The sequence below is a fragment of the Rhinolophus hipposideros genome (assembly GCF_964194185.1).
Source record: "Rhinolophus hipposideros genome assembly, chromosome: 5".
Lineage (NCBI taxonomy): Eukaryota > Metazoa > Chordata > Mammalia > Chiroptera > Rhinolophidae > Rhinolophus > Rhinolophus hipposideros.
Window position 1 is genome coordinate 59574964 of NC_138051.1, and position 13639 is coordinate 59588602.

The 13639-nt window shown below is 51.7% G+C and overlaps 1 protein-coding gene across 1 annotated transcript in view; it reads left to right on the forward strand.

Moving 5' to 3' along the window:
• The first annotated feature begins 2509 nt into the window (after window positions 1-2509).
• The window catches only part of CORO2B (coronin 2B), a 132974-nt gene continuing 121844 nt past the window's right edge, over window positions 2510-13639 (forward strand). Inside the window, exon 1 of the mRNA XM_081048321.1 lies at window positions 2510-2990. Within this exon, the coding sequence (XP_080904447.1) occupies window positions 2976-2990 (15 nt within the window). The 5' untranslated portion in view covers window positions 2510-2975. The remainder of the gene's footprint in view (window positions 2991-13639) is intronic.

Consider the following 13639-nt stretch of genomic DNA (forward strand, 5'->3'; position numbering starts at 1 on the left):
TGTGTCACCTCTTTCACTACCTCCCCGCACCCTTCTGCTCCCTGCCATGCTTGGAATCTTCTTGTGTTTGGTGGAAAGATTTTTTTTTAAATTTGTTATTAAAATGTAGCTAACATATAATATTATACTAGTTTAGGTGCATGCCATAGTTATTCAACATATACCTAAAGAAGGGATCGCCATGATAAGTCCAGCAGCCACACCACGCTACCAAAATATTATTGTCTATATTCCCAATTAAACTATCAGAATCCAACTCCTTTCTCAGGCACTGCTTTGGGCACCGCAGAAAACGCATATGTTTCTGAGTGTCTTCTGTGAGCCAAGCCCTTTTATTTGATGATGGGATGCAGAATTCTTTGAGAGCACCCTTCCTCTTCCAGACTCCTGCTCTGATTGGGGACATGTGACAGGAGGGGTGAGCCAGCAATATGTGAGGGATCACAGATATTTTTTTTTCTGCCTTTGGAGCACATCATATGGGTTATGGGCAGCAGATTGATGTTCCTAATTACATTTGGCTCAAGCTGATATTAAGTATTTGTCTCATTCCCGGAGCCTGCAATACCAGTGGATAGCAGGGAAGGTGCCAAGAGGCATGCTGGGTACCTGAGGATGACAATCTGGGATTTTAAACATCCATGAGAGATAAAAGTGGACAAGTCACAGCCATGGGGGAAGGGTGACTAGTGTTCTAGAGTCGCCCTTTAATGGCTTCCAAGGGCTGGAGGGTCCTGGAAAGGTCCTGAGGTGCATTCTCCAGATAGGCACTGGAACCACTTCTGAGTCTGGACAGCTTGCTGAGGGAAAATGCTTTTGTCAGTCTAATCTAAGTTTCTTCTGCTGCAAGCCGAAGGCTTATTTTGCTTGATTTGTTCTAGGTGGCATTAAATATTCACTGAGCTCCTACTGTGTGCCCAGAGAAAATAAGCCCTTGTGCTCAGAATGCTTCTGAGTCATGGTCTGTGCCCACAGGAAGCTCATTGAAAACAGCACCAGACACTCAGACCGAAATACAAGTGGAGCCAGGGGGGATGGAGTCGTCAGGGTGCAGCAAGGAGGTGACAGTGAGAGGTGGGGAGTGTTTGGGTTAGGGCAGATGAATGAAGAGGGCATGCTTGGCAGGTGAGTGAGCGATTTGGCAAAGCCATGAAGGCTAGCACGGGAGCACACCTAGGAAGGGTCTGCACAAAGGAGATGCCTGAGGCCTGTAGCAACATCTGCTACCCAAGAGATTTAATAAACTCACTCAAAGTCCTCAGGTGTGAAACCAGGACTGGTCACCATCCAGCTAGCTCCCAAGACAGGTGTAAATTTTAGCTCAAATAAGGCAGCAGGCCCTCGTGTCCCTGGAATTCACAGATCCAAAGCACGAAAGAGTTCTGTTCAGATTGCTGTGTGATCTTGGGCACTTCCCCTCCCCTTTCTGTCTGAAGTTCACTCATCGACAAAACGAGAATGAGAATTTCTTCCTCATACTGTTGCATTTAGAATTACAGGAGGAAATGCAAATAAAACTAGCGTGGTGGTCCGCACAGCGCTCTCCAGATGCTGAGTATTATTATCGCTGTGCTGTAAGCAGTGTGCTCCTTGAAGGCAGGCATCCGGTTTTCTCTCAGTTCCCCTGGCACGCAGAGGTGTTCAACGGCCGCGTAGACGACGCTCTGTCCTTACTTGCTGGTAAATTAAGTTGTTAAATCGCTAGGGCAGCAGGAAGCCAGCACTTCCGGGCTCGCAGGGAGGTGGTGATGCCTCGAATGGCCCACCCTCCACCCTACCTCTCGGCTAACCCCTCCCCCACTCAGTCTCAGGGGTTGAGTATCTGCCAAACAGGTTCTGCTCAGATACTTGAGAGGGGCCTCCCTGCTCAAGACTGGCGGGAGGGGGGGGGGGGTCACCTTCAGGTGTTTGTCCCCCAGATCTCTGCAGCAGCTCCAGGAGATGGTGTGACCCATGTCAGGATCAGCTCAGGCACAGGACGCAGCTGTGGTCCCCCAGATCAGTGCTGCACCCCGGGCAGTGTAGACACACCTCGGGCAGGGCCAGTCCTGTCTTTAGAGCACAGCGTTTACGACGCGGGGATCGGTGGGCAGCCGGCCGCTGGCACCCACAGAAACGCCCGGGGCCAGTCCTGCAGCGAGCGCTTATCTGTCACTTCCCACTCCGGTCCTCAGTTTCCTCCTGCGTGGAACTGGCCCCGATCCCTTCTCGCAGCTGCTTCGGGAATTAGATCCCAGCGATTGCTGACAGCACTCCCTCCCGGTACCCGGTGCCGGCGTCCGCCCCGGGCGCGGCCGTCACGCCCCTCTCCGCCCGCGGGCCGACTTTGCGAACCTCCGGGGGCGAGCCCCGCGGGCGTTTCGGCCCACGCGGCGCCTCGGCAGCCTAGCGTGTGACTTCACCAGCGTCCCCGGGCCAGTCCCCCGGCCGGCAGGTGCCAGTATCCCGCCTCGCCCACCGCCGGGCGTCCGCGGGCCTGAAGGGGTTAAGGCCGCCGGCCTGGGCGCCCGGCCCGCGCCCCGGGAGCAGCAGTGCCCGGCGGCCGGCACTCGGGCCTGGCGGCGCAGGGCAAGGCGGCGGGCGGGAGCGTGCTTCCTCCTCCTCCTCCTCCCTCCGCCTCCTCCTTTGTAGCGAGTTCCTGGCCCCTCTTCCTCCCCCCGCCCCGCAGCCTGGGCCCGCTCCCTCTCTCCCTTTCTTCCTGCCTCGCCTTCCTGCGGCGAAGGAGGCTCATCTATTATAAATGCACATTCGGGGCTGACATCAGCGACCAGCGGCGGGCGAGCGCCGACGAGCGGTCCCTGCGCGCTGCCCGGCTGGAGCGCGGCCCCCGGGCTCCGCTGAGCCTTCCGCGCGGCGCGGGAGAGCGCCCAGAGCCGCGCGGGACTCCCTCGCGCTGCCGCCCGGGCCCCCAGCGGACCCCGACCGCCGCCCCTGCACGCCGCGCCCGCGCCCCCGCAGCGCCCCGGAGTTCCTGCATGACTGTCACAAAGGTAAGCGCCTGGGACCCGCCGGCGCCTGTAGCCCTGGCCTCAGCTGCGGGGGGCGTGAGGGGCGGTGGGAGGTGGGAGGGGGCACTGGTGCTGGGAAGGTGCAGCTCGCGCCTCATTTGCTCCCCCAGTTGCTCGAGTCGCTTCGACCCCCAAGGACTGCGGAGGGAAGGGGGAGGATGCTGCTTTGGAGCCGCTGTGGTTTGGACTACATCCCTCCGCCCGGCCCAACCCCAGGACTGCATTTTTAACCCTTGTTTAGGATGCTGCATTTTTAACCCCTGGAGAGCAGTGTTGGGCAGCTCCTTGGTATCCACCATTGGAGCGCGCCGCCGAGGGCGTCCCTGGCAGGGACTAGTGCTGTTCAGCGGTGTGGGAACGGGCTGCGCCCTGAGGAGGCCCGCGGAGGGGAAAGCCCACCACACCTGCCGGCCTCTGCCGCGCATCTCAGGGCCTCTGGCCCCGCGCCAACGCCACTCAGTGGAGAAGGCGCTCCCAGTCCCAGGAGTGGCTATGGGGGATAGGAAAGCTTCTGAGGTGACTGGCTTGAAGATATAGGGAGGGAATGTGAGACGGGAGGTAAAATGGGCATTCTGGAAGCCCTCATATTGGAGAAAGGTTCTTGGACCTTGCCATAGGGACCCAAGTTTATTGGAGAGAATTTGGGGCTTCCCTGTTGTGGGGAGGAAAGAGTTCTGAGGAAAGCAGAGGGGTAGTGGAAGGTGCTGAGGATTAGGAGACCAAGGAGACCTGAGTTCACTCCCCAGCTCTACATGGAGCCCTTGGATAACCTTGTCTGTGCCCTTCCGCTTTGGGCCTCACTTTCCTCTTGTGGAAAGTGAGGGTGGTAATATGGACTCTCGGGATCATGCTGGGCAGTTGAAGAACCAATAAGATCAAGGGTGTGAACCCACACTTTTGACAGAGCTCTGTCAGGGTAAGGAGCTCACAGCCTGGCTTTTGCCATGCATCCACCCAAGGCCAGGTTCCACTAGCTGTCCAGCTGGCTTTCAGAATTGGAGAGTTGGAGGCTAAAGTGGGAAGGTCAGAGCAGTGGACCTCATGGAGGGTCAGCCGAGGAGACAACAAGAGGGGTGGTTCTGGCTCTTTCTGATAAGCCCATGCCCCCATGAGGTCTGCCACAAGCAGCATATTCATTCAGGGTCTTTGGGCTCAACTCCAAAATTAGGACTTGGAAACATTGTGGGAAGATGAGCTTGGGGGCTAAGGAGCTGCCTCAGCTCTGGCTACTACTGACTGCTGTGACCCACAAGGGGTCGGATGCTTAGTGTTTTGAAATGACACAAATATTGTTCAGTGGGGAAGGATTATTATCATTAAAGTTATTAACGTCAAAGACGCAAGCCAGTTGAAGCAGAAGAGTAATGGATGGACCTGGATGAGAGAAAGGATGTGAGATTTGTAGTAACAGCGCTGAGATCAGTCTCAGTGCCTCTCCTGTGTCTCGCTATGTACATGAGCTCAGGCTGCCTTCCTTCCCAGGAGGCTTATAAGGAAGGTGTGTTTAGCCCCCTTGACAGAGAAAGAAACAGGCTCAGAGACATATAATGATTGCCTAAGATCACACAGCGAGTAAGTAGTAGAGTTGGGGTTTGCTCTCAGGAGTACTGTAACCTATGGCCTATGATGTTTCCGTTGCTATGCACTGTTGAGCACCCTGGAGATTGGGTTGTTTCCATGGTAGAGGGGCAGTACTTGGAGGCCTGAGTCCTGGGGTGCGGAGTCCCTGAAGCTGGGTGCTTGTCTGTTAAACCCACTGACAGGCCTGGCTTCTTGGTATCCAGTGAGTATTTACTAATGCTCCCCCTTCCCCCATATCTGACCAACCCCCTCTGTGTCTCTCCTCCTGTTGTAACCAATGTGGCATCAGTTTAAGTCAGCAGAGGATTAAGTAAAATCCCCTCCTTAACCCTATCTCCTTTCCCCTTGTCAGCCTTTTACAGACCAGCTCTGTTCCAGTGGGGAGGGCTGGATGAGCAGCAGGGATGTGGGAGGGGCCTGGGTGCAGTCCTGCTGCCTGAATGCCTGCTGGAAGGGGCACCTCCACAAGTTCTAGAGGAAACCACAGTGCTCTGGGGGTCTCAAGGCCTGGCCTCTAGTCCTAAATCAGCCACCAACAGGCTGTATGGCCTTGGGCCTGTCACTTCCATCTCTAGGCCTCTGTTTTCCCACCAGTGAAATGCAGGAATTGGTTTCGATGGTGTCTAGGACGCTTCTGCTGGGTCTCGGGACATCTTCAGCTTCAGCAAGGAAGTCAGCTCTCACGGAGAACAGGGGGCTCTTTGTTCTCTGGGAAGTGGCCTGCTTACAAGACAGAGATGAAGATGAAGCCTAAAGGGCATCTGGGAGGTGGGATCACTGCTGACACGCTGGGGGTGGTTGACAGGGAGGGAATGGCTTAGGGGGTGAGACCAGCCCTTAACTGCTCCTCCTCCAGATGCAGGGTCACCCCTCTCTGGTGAGCCCCGGCTTCCTGCACCTTAGACCCGTGCCTGAGCCTTGTGTCAGCCCCGCTGAGTCCTCCGGCCAGCGTTAGCTGTGGATCGGTGATCTTGTTAGCCTAGAGGGCCTGGAAGGTGAAGAAGAACCCAGATGGCAAGTTGCTCCATCTTCAGTAGCTCAATCTTCACTTCCTTAGAGGAGGTGGGCCTCTGTTTTCCATTTACCACCTTCTCTCTCATATACACCCCTAGTCCCCTTCACTGTGGGGTACAGCTGGTGACCCTGCATATAAAGCCTTGGTGGGTGGGCGGGGCTCCTAGAGGGACTCCTGCCCTGACTAGCACTAGAGATTCAGAGCTATGCACATAGATCTGGACGGTGATCTTCTAGCCTGATGGCATTGTTCCTGGTTATGACATTTTCAACTCTGTTGTGTATGTGTGTTTAAAAAGCTAACTTCATTTCTTTGTGTAATGAAGAGGAGTACAAAGGAAGTAAAAAAAGAAAAGAAAGAGTAGAGGGAAGGACCAAATGGAGCTTCCCAGACCTTGATCATCCACAGGAGGTCAAGGCCCCACCCCCTCCCAGTTTAGTCCAATAGCCTTCCATCCGGCAAGTCAGGTGCGAGGGATTGAAGGCTGCTTTCCCTTAGCAAGACAATTTTACTCCAGATGATTTTATTCTTCACTTCTTGGGCCTGCTTTTTCTATCTCTATTCCATTTCAGTCATACGCTAGGCTAGCAGTGCTTCTCCAGTTCTAGATATCTGTTTCTAGACTGCCATCAACTGGAAAAACAGAACAAAATACATTAGTATTGTGTGCAGAGTACAAGTCAATGGGCTATAAGAAAAGCCTGCAAGCTGTAATGTGGGACTTTGCAATCTCCTTTTTGCTGCTCAGAGATCCTTTGGTGTGATTTCCTGGCTCTTGTCTGTGATGTGACCAGAAGAGGGCTTCTAGGTATGGGAGGTGGTGGCTTATAGTGACGGCTTCCTTGTTCCCACGTGTGCCTTGTTAGGTCAGATGCCAATGAGCTCGGTGTTACAAGGCTAGTTTAGCAGGTCTGCTGTCCAGGAACAAAGTACCCTGAGCTGCAGGAATGCCTACTGCACCTCAGAAGGACTTAGGAAAAGGAATGTGGGCAAAGAGGAGACCCTGGATGCCAGCGCCCCCTCTATGCAGTCGAGTCCAGGTCCACAAGCATCAGCCAGCCATCCCCTGGCCCTTCTTTCTGCATGTCAGCCTTCTCTCTCACGTTTTGAGCCCCGGCTTCTCCTCACTTCTTCTCTGCCCCTGTCCTGGCAGAGCTCAGCTCACTGCTGGGAGCCCCTGGCCCCTGCTGAATGTGATAGGATAGAGGTCAGTGTTGCTCTCCCAGGTAACTAATAACAGGTAATCGTCTGATGAAGATCCTGTGTCTCTAGGGCCCCTGTAGCGTGCTTCATAGGAAAATGGAAGGTTTGTGCTGGCAGATCAGCCAACCCTCTTCCTTCACAGACGAGGGAGCTGAGGCCCAGGGAGCAGAATCGTCACTGCCTAAAGTCACTCAGTAAGTTTGAGGCTGACAGGGCTGGCACCTGGGTCCCCCTGACGGCTGTACTGTGCTCTTTCTACCGAGCTGCCAAACCAGGGACAGGTGTTTTGGCCCCACTCCAGTTACTCCACTATACCGGCTGCACTGCTGGTGTCTGGCTCCCTCAGAGACAAAGAATTGAGGTGCGAGGCGTATGGGAGGCCTAGCTATCCTCAGCGTCAGGATGGGGAGGAGGCGATTGCAAGGCCACTCTGCCTCCAATTCCTGAACCAGAATCGAGCCTACGCAGAAGATGCCTGAACCCCATCACCCACAGACATCCCACTTCTCAGCACCTCTTTCCTGTCTGGCTCTTATTGGAAGAAGAGATGCGAGAGCCAGCATGTTACAGAGCCTCAGTTAAAAGGAACACTCAGCTCCCCAACACATGGGGGTTCTGCCTTCTCTGCTGCACACACTCATTATACCTCCTCCTTCTCAGGCTTCCAGATTCCTACCGTGTTTCCCCGAAAATAAGATCCAGCCGGACATCAGCTCTAATGTGTCATTTGGAGCAAAAATTAATATAAGATCCGGTCTTATTTTACTGTAATGTAAGACTGGGTATAATATAATATAGTGTTATATAATATTACATAATATTGCATAATATGTAATATGATATAATTAATATAATATAATACCGGGTCTTATTTTACTGTAATATAAGATCGGGCCTTATATAATGTAATATAAGACCTGGTCTTATATTAATTTTTTGCTCCAAAAGATGCATTAGAGCTGATTGTCCGGCTAGGTCTTATTTTCGGAGAAACACGGTAGCATTCTCATGCAGAAGGTATGAGGCTAACATTCACTGAATGCAGCCAGCACCCTCAGAGCTCCTAGTCTGGGCCAGGCCTTATGTTAGGCACTAGGATGACAGAATACATAAGCCACTACCCCTGCTGTCCAGGACCTTGGAGAAGATGGATGTGGAAGGAGATGTGCCAAAGTCCTGAGTCAGGAGTCTCCAGGTCCAGGGGACACAAGCCAGAAAAGGTCTGTCTTGCCTGTATACTATAAGTGCTCAATAAATGCAGACTTTTTCCTCCCTTACTGTCTCTCCCTCTAGGCAATGAAATTCACTCTCCGGAAGAGCTCTGGTGAGTGAATTTCATTGTGTTCTCTTGCCCCAGGGCATTGCCACCTTGGCACCTATGGCAGCACTTAGAGGCATCTGGAAAGGATTATGAGGCTCCCCAGGGCCCCAGAATCACCCTGCAGTTGGCCAGCGCCATGGAATCAGCATAGACTTAAGCTCGGCCAGTTTGAGAGTGTGGACACTGGCTGGACCAACGGCCTGGCAGCATCAGGCCCTGGCAGCTCAGTGATGAAGTGAGTTTTTCCACTTCTCTCCCGGGTTGGCTAGCCTGGAGCAGACATGGCCTCAGCTGTCGCTGGCTCCTGGCACCGGGGCAGCCCAGATTCTGATTTGGATATGCTGGCCACAGAATTTGTCTGCTGTCTTGGAGAGGAGAGAATGTGCATATTTCCTCTGTGCCCAGCCCCCTCTCCTCCCCTCTTCTCTTGATCAGCTTATTCTTTTCTCCTTCCTTTCCCTGCATGTGGACCCTGAAGGTTCAGGCCCAGCTCAGAGAAGCCTGCAGCCTGGGGAGTTTGGAGCAGCTGGCATGAAGCACGCCCTGCCGCCCTGCCGGGGAAAGACAGATGCAAATCCAGTGGCTTCCACATGAAAAGAAGCTGTTTAGAATGAGCCTCTCCTTTGTGGGTCTGGAGTGTGGGACCAGCTGTGAAGGAGGCACAAGTGTGGGGGGGAGGTGGGAAGTAGGGGAGGAGCTGCCACCAGCCGTTCCTCGACCCCTCCTTCTTGCTCCCCACAGAGGCCCCTGGAGGGATTTCATAATTGGTTTCTGGCTGGCACCCTCCTTCCAATTAATTAACACAGCTATGGGAGGTGTCCAGGTTTACTCAGGACTGCCCTGTTTACAGGCTACAAACATGGGTTACTGTGGTGAATCCCTTCAATGGTCCCATGGAGGGGTGTACCCCCTATTTACAAATGAATAAACAGAGTCTCTGAGTGTAGAAATGGGCTTTCCCTGGTCACAGAGCAAATGTGGGTGAGATCTGGGCTGCACACCTACATCTTCTGACTTTGAGCCAGAACCTTCTCAATCAGGCCACATCATGATCCATATCCTGTGAGGATTCCTCACCATTATCAGGAGAATAATAGTTATTAAGCAGGCATTCAGCATGCGTGATCGCACTTACTCTGTACAACCACCCAGGTCCAGTCTGTGATCCGATGATCCCATTTTCCAGAGGCGGAAATTGAGGCTCAGTGAGGGTAGGTGAGTTGCTCAAGGTGGCAGGTTTAGTGGATGGGGGAGTGGGGATCTGTGCCTGGGCTGTCTGAGCCCCGAGCACACATTCCTCTAACTTCCAGGTCTCTTGTGTGCTGGTGTTCCACTCTACTCCGTTCCTCCGCTCTGCCAAGGTGGAGAGCTTCTGTCTGTGTGTCTGTGGTCCTGGCACCAACGTGTGCTTAACAAATGCTGCTTGACTTGAAGGTGACGCCTGCGGATGTGTCCTGCTTAGACTTCCCTGTGGGCTTTATTGGACCTGGGAACCATGTAAATAATTTGGGGAAGGGTGCTGGGTGAGGAGAGAATCTTATGCATGGTGGCTGACATCAGATAGGGCTGCTGAGGCAGGGCAGCCCGCCCAGGGACATAACAAGGTGTGACTGACACAGGCCGCCTTCCCTATTTCCATGAAGCTGGCTTTGTGTAGGAAACACAGGTCTATGGTCCAGGCCTGCAGCCCTTATGAGAAATGGCCTTCTCTCGAGGTGGCCCTTGATTCCCAGGGGGTGCTGACTCTAAAGAATGCCAGCTTTAGAGACAGACAGGTGGCACTGTATCATTTACTTGCTGGGTATTCTTGGGCAAGTTGCCTAACCTCTCTGAACATCTGTTTCCCCATCCATTAAATGGGATTATTAATAGCACTACTTAAAAGAATGATTACAGATTAAATGAGCTGAGTCACGTGAAGCACTAACCACATGCCTGGCAGTTAGTGTTAGCTGTTAACATTGGGAAGATAGAAACGTAAAGAAATGCTGACAATGAGTGTCCTGGGTTTATGAAATGAGAAATGCAGGGACGAACAGCGGCGGGCCTGGCCTAGTCAGAGGGTTCAGAAAAATGACTTTTAAGTTGCATCATGAAGGGGAGTAGGAGGTAGCAAGTGAAAGGACAGAGCTGAGGAGAGAAGAGGCAGAGGGAACAGCATGGGCAAATGTCTGGAGTTAAAAGCAGCACCCCAGGATTGTTTCACATGCCAGCATTGGTGATGGTTCCATACATGTTTGAGCTCATTTAAGCCTCAGAACAACTTTGTGGCATAGGTTACTATTGCTGTCTCCACTTTCTGTAGGAGGAAACAGGCATCGAGAAGCCACGTAAGCTGCAAAAGGTCATCCAGTGAGGCAGAACAGAGGCTGGTCCAGACCCCAGGCTCCTGACTCTGGCATCTCTCCTTCCGCGTTGCTGTGGTTTGATGATTACAGGGAGGATGGCTGCTCGCTGGGCCACTGAAACTGACCTGTGCAAGTGCCACGTTCTGTTGTCCAGCCCATTGCCACCCCTCACAGAGCCTCTCTGGGCTGTGGAAGGGAGGGCAGGGGCCCTCCTGGCTCAAAAGCAACTCCGGGGAGGGGTCATTTATTTTTCCAAAAGGAAACTTTGCTCTGGCAGGAAAATTTCCACATTATATTTTTACTGGGCCCAATTACGACTTTTTTTATTCTTTACATCTTTCTGATGATCTGGATTGGAACTTGGTCTTTAAAGTAAATCTATATAGATATCAATGATATAGATATAGATATATACATTATAAAACTTTTAATGTTAAAAGCCCATTAAGTGTCTGCATTTTGGCTTCTGCTCTGCCCAAGCTCAGGGAAGATAGACATTTTACATGGAGTTCGTGTCACAAGCTTAAACTTACTAGCCCCTGTGTGAGACAGATGGTAACATGCTTGGAGGCTCTGGCTGCCCAGAGAGGGGTGTGTGGGGAGGCGCACACTGGATTGGTGATCACACTCATCCCTGGAAAGAAGCCCCCATGCTCAGGGTTTAACTCCAGAGCCAGCTGAGGTCATCAGGTCCAGCCCTCTGCCTCCATTGCATTCCACACTTTCTAGGAACAAGAGAATGACTCCTAATCTTAATTTAGATTCATTTAATAAGTACTAATTTATGAGTAGGCAGTTCCCAGACTTTCACCAGGTCCCTGCTTTTAAGAAACTGACAATGAAATAAGCAAGAACAATAACAAGAGAAGTAGCTAACTTATCTAGAGTGTTTAGTTTATGGCAAGCACATAAAAAGTGTTTCATACATATTTACTCATTTCATCTTCATGACAACCTATGAGATCTATGCTATTATCTCTAACTTCAGAAACAGAGGCCTAGAGAGAGAAGGGAGGTAACAGTTACGAAGGTTTTACAAAGCTGGTGAGCGGCTAAGCCTGCCTCCCAGGCCTTCTGTCTTGCCACTCTGTCAGGCTGGAATGACCTTGAAACATGTGGCCAGAGCTGGGGATCTGCTCCTCTGCTGGGGATTGCCCAGAGCTGGGGATCTTGTCTCTGCTCCTTAATGTGTGACCTTGGGCTGTCCCTCAGCGTCTCTGAGCCTCTGTTTTCTCATTTGTGAAAATGAAGTTAGTACTCAACTTCACGAGGGTGCTGTAATATATAAGTAATACGGAAAAGTGTAAGTAAGGTGCTTTGTAGATGTCGTGGAAAGGGGGTGGTTTATTGTAACATCAAATTCAAGGACCCTCCCTCCCCCTGCCACCACCAGTGTTCCACGACTTTCAATGTTAGGCAGTTCCATCCAACTGCTAACCCACTTCTCTGCTTCTGTAGTCCTGACTTCAGAATTGATTCATATTCTGTTGGAAGACACCAGTTCATCTCTTCTGAAGAGCTTTTCTGTGTTTTGGCTGTTAGGCCGGTTTGGTGCAGATGAAAAGTTGCTTTTCTCTCCTCCTGTTCTATTTTTGTTGTTTTAATATGCTTGGGACAAATAATCTGGCTATAAAAATTGGGTGTCCTGTTTTTATTTGAAAAGTGAGCCAAATAAAGCATCCAAACCTTGGTCTGTATTATGCTGGCTTCCTATGGAAGGTGCGGGAAGATGGGTCCCAGGGCACAGTCTCGTCCAGGTCTCTGGACAGAGAAAGCCAATCCCCACTGGCAAATGACCTTGACCTTTGCTTCAGACACATTGACACCCCGGGGCCTCAGATCTACTTTTCTTTTGAGTTTATGGAAAGGAATATCCTCTACTAGCTCGAGGCATTTGCAACAAACCATTTAAATACCTCTTGTGTGATTTCAAAACTGATAGCTTTATAATCTGGGATGGGGGAATTTCCAGGACAAGGAACAGCTGATGGAAAGAAAGATATTCGTGGAAGGGGACAAAAAGATTTAGTTTGTGAGTTTTTTGTTCAGCTTCAGGAAGAAAATGCTGTTTTATCTGCCCTGTCGACTTCCAGGTGAAAGGTCAGTTTGCAGGAATGTAGGGGAAATTTGGGATTCTGAGAATTTCGGAATTCTGGGAAAGGGGATTTCTGAGTACCTGAGGATCCCTCTGATAACTTTTTATTGTCACAAATCTGTCCTCTAAAGGCCCTGGATCTGCCTTCCTGCCAAAGTCATTAAAATACCTGAGAACAAACTCAAGTTCTTATGGATTGGGGCTATTTCAGGGCTGAAATTGTCCTGCTAACCTGGCCTTTTCAGGATCTGGAGATGTCTCTGCCTTGGTGCTTCTGTAGCAACTAGTCTCCACGGTAAAAGCCTAACGTCTTAGGTTGTTTGCTGATTTTAGGAGCATGGACCTTGACTCCTTAACTTCATGTGAGCTTGCTGAGACTGAGGATTATGTCTGACCCTGTTGTACCTTTCACAGCATTCGTCAGTGGTGTGGGCCAGACTTGGAGGTACCCAGTGGAAAGATACGAGACTGGGCAGGATTTGCAGCAGGCCTAACCTATTCCCTGGCATTACTGCTTGGGCTAAATCCTTCGTCTTGTAGATCTGGACTGCGAGAGCTGGAAAGAACTCTAAAGAGATATAATCGGATTCCTCATTTTGCAGAAGAGAAAATTGAGGCCCTAAAATGTCTACCTAAAGGGGCAAAGTGACCGACCAGGACCTGGGGCGCCCTCAGGTTAATGGCAGGCTCAGGTTGGGTGAGTTTCAGTTCAGTGGGTTTTTCTAGACTTCTAGTAGAAATCAGGCCAAGGACTGATTCAAAAGTGGGTGATTGGGGAGAGTTCCAGGAAGGAGACTTTGAGAACTTAACCTAGATGGCAAGGAGGATGTGCATGAAGAGGTTTGACCCAGGTGACCAGCCAGGAGTGCCCTGGGGCCTGGACACGACTGTGGCAGAGGAAAGAGGAGTGACTTCTGCGGTTCTTTCTGTTCAGCCAGGGATGGGGGTGGGGGCTGTGATTACTGAGATCTGGCAGCTGCATGTCCTGCGTGCCAGGCCACCATCCTGGCCTCCAAGGCAGACTGTGAACCCCGCTCTCCCTCCGGGAAGTGGGCTCTTCTGGCACCC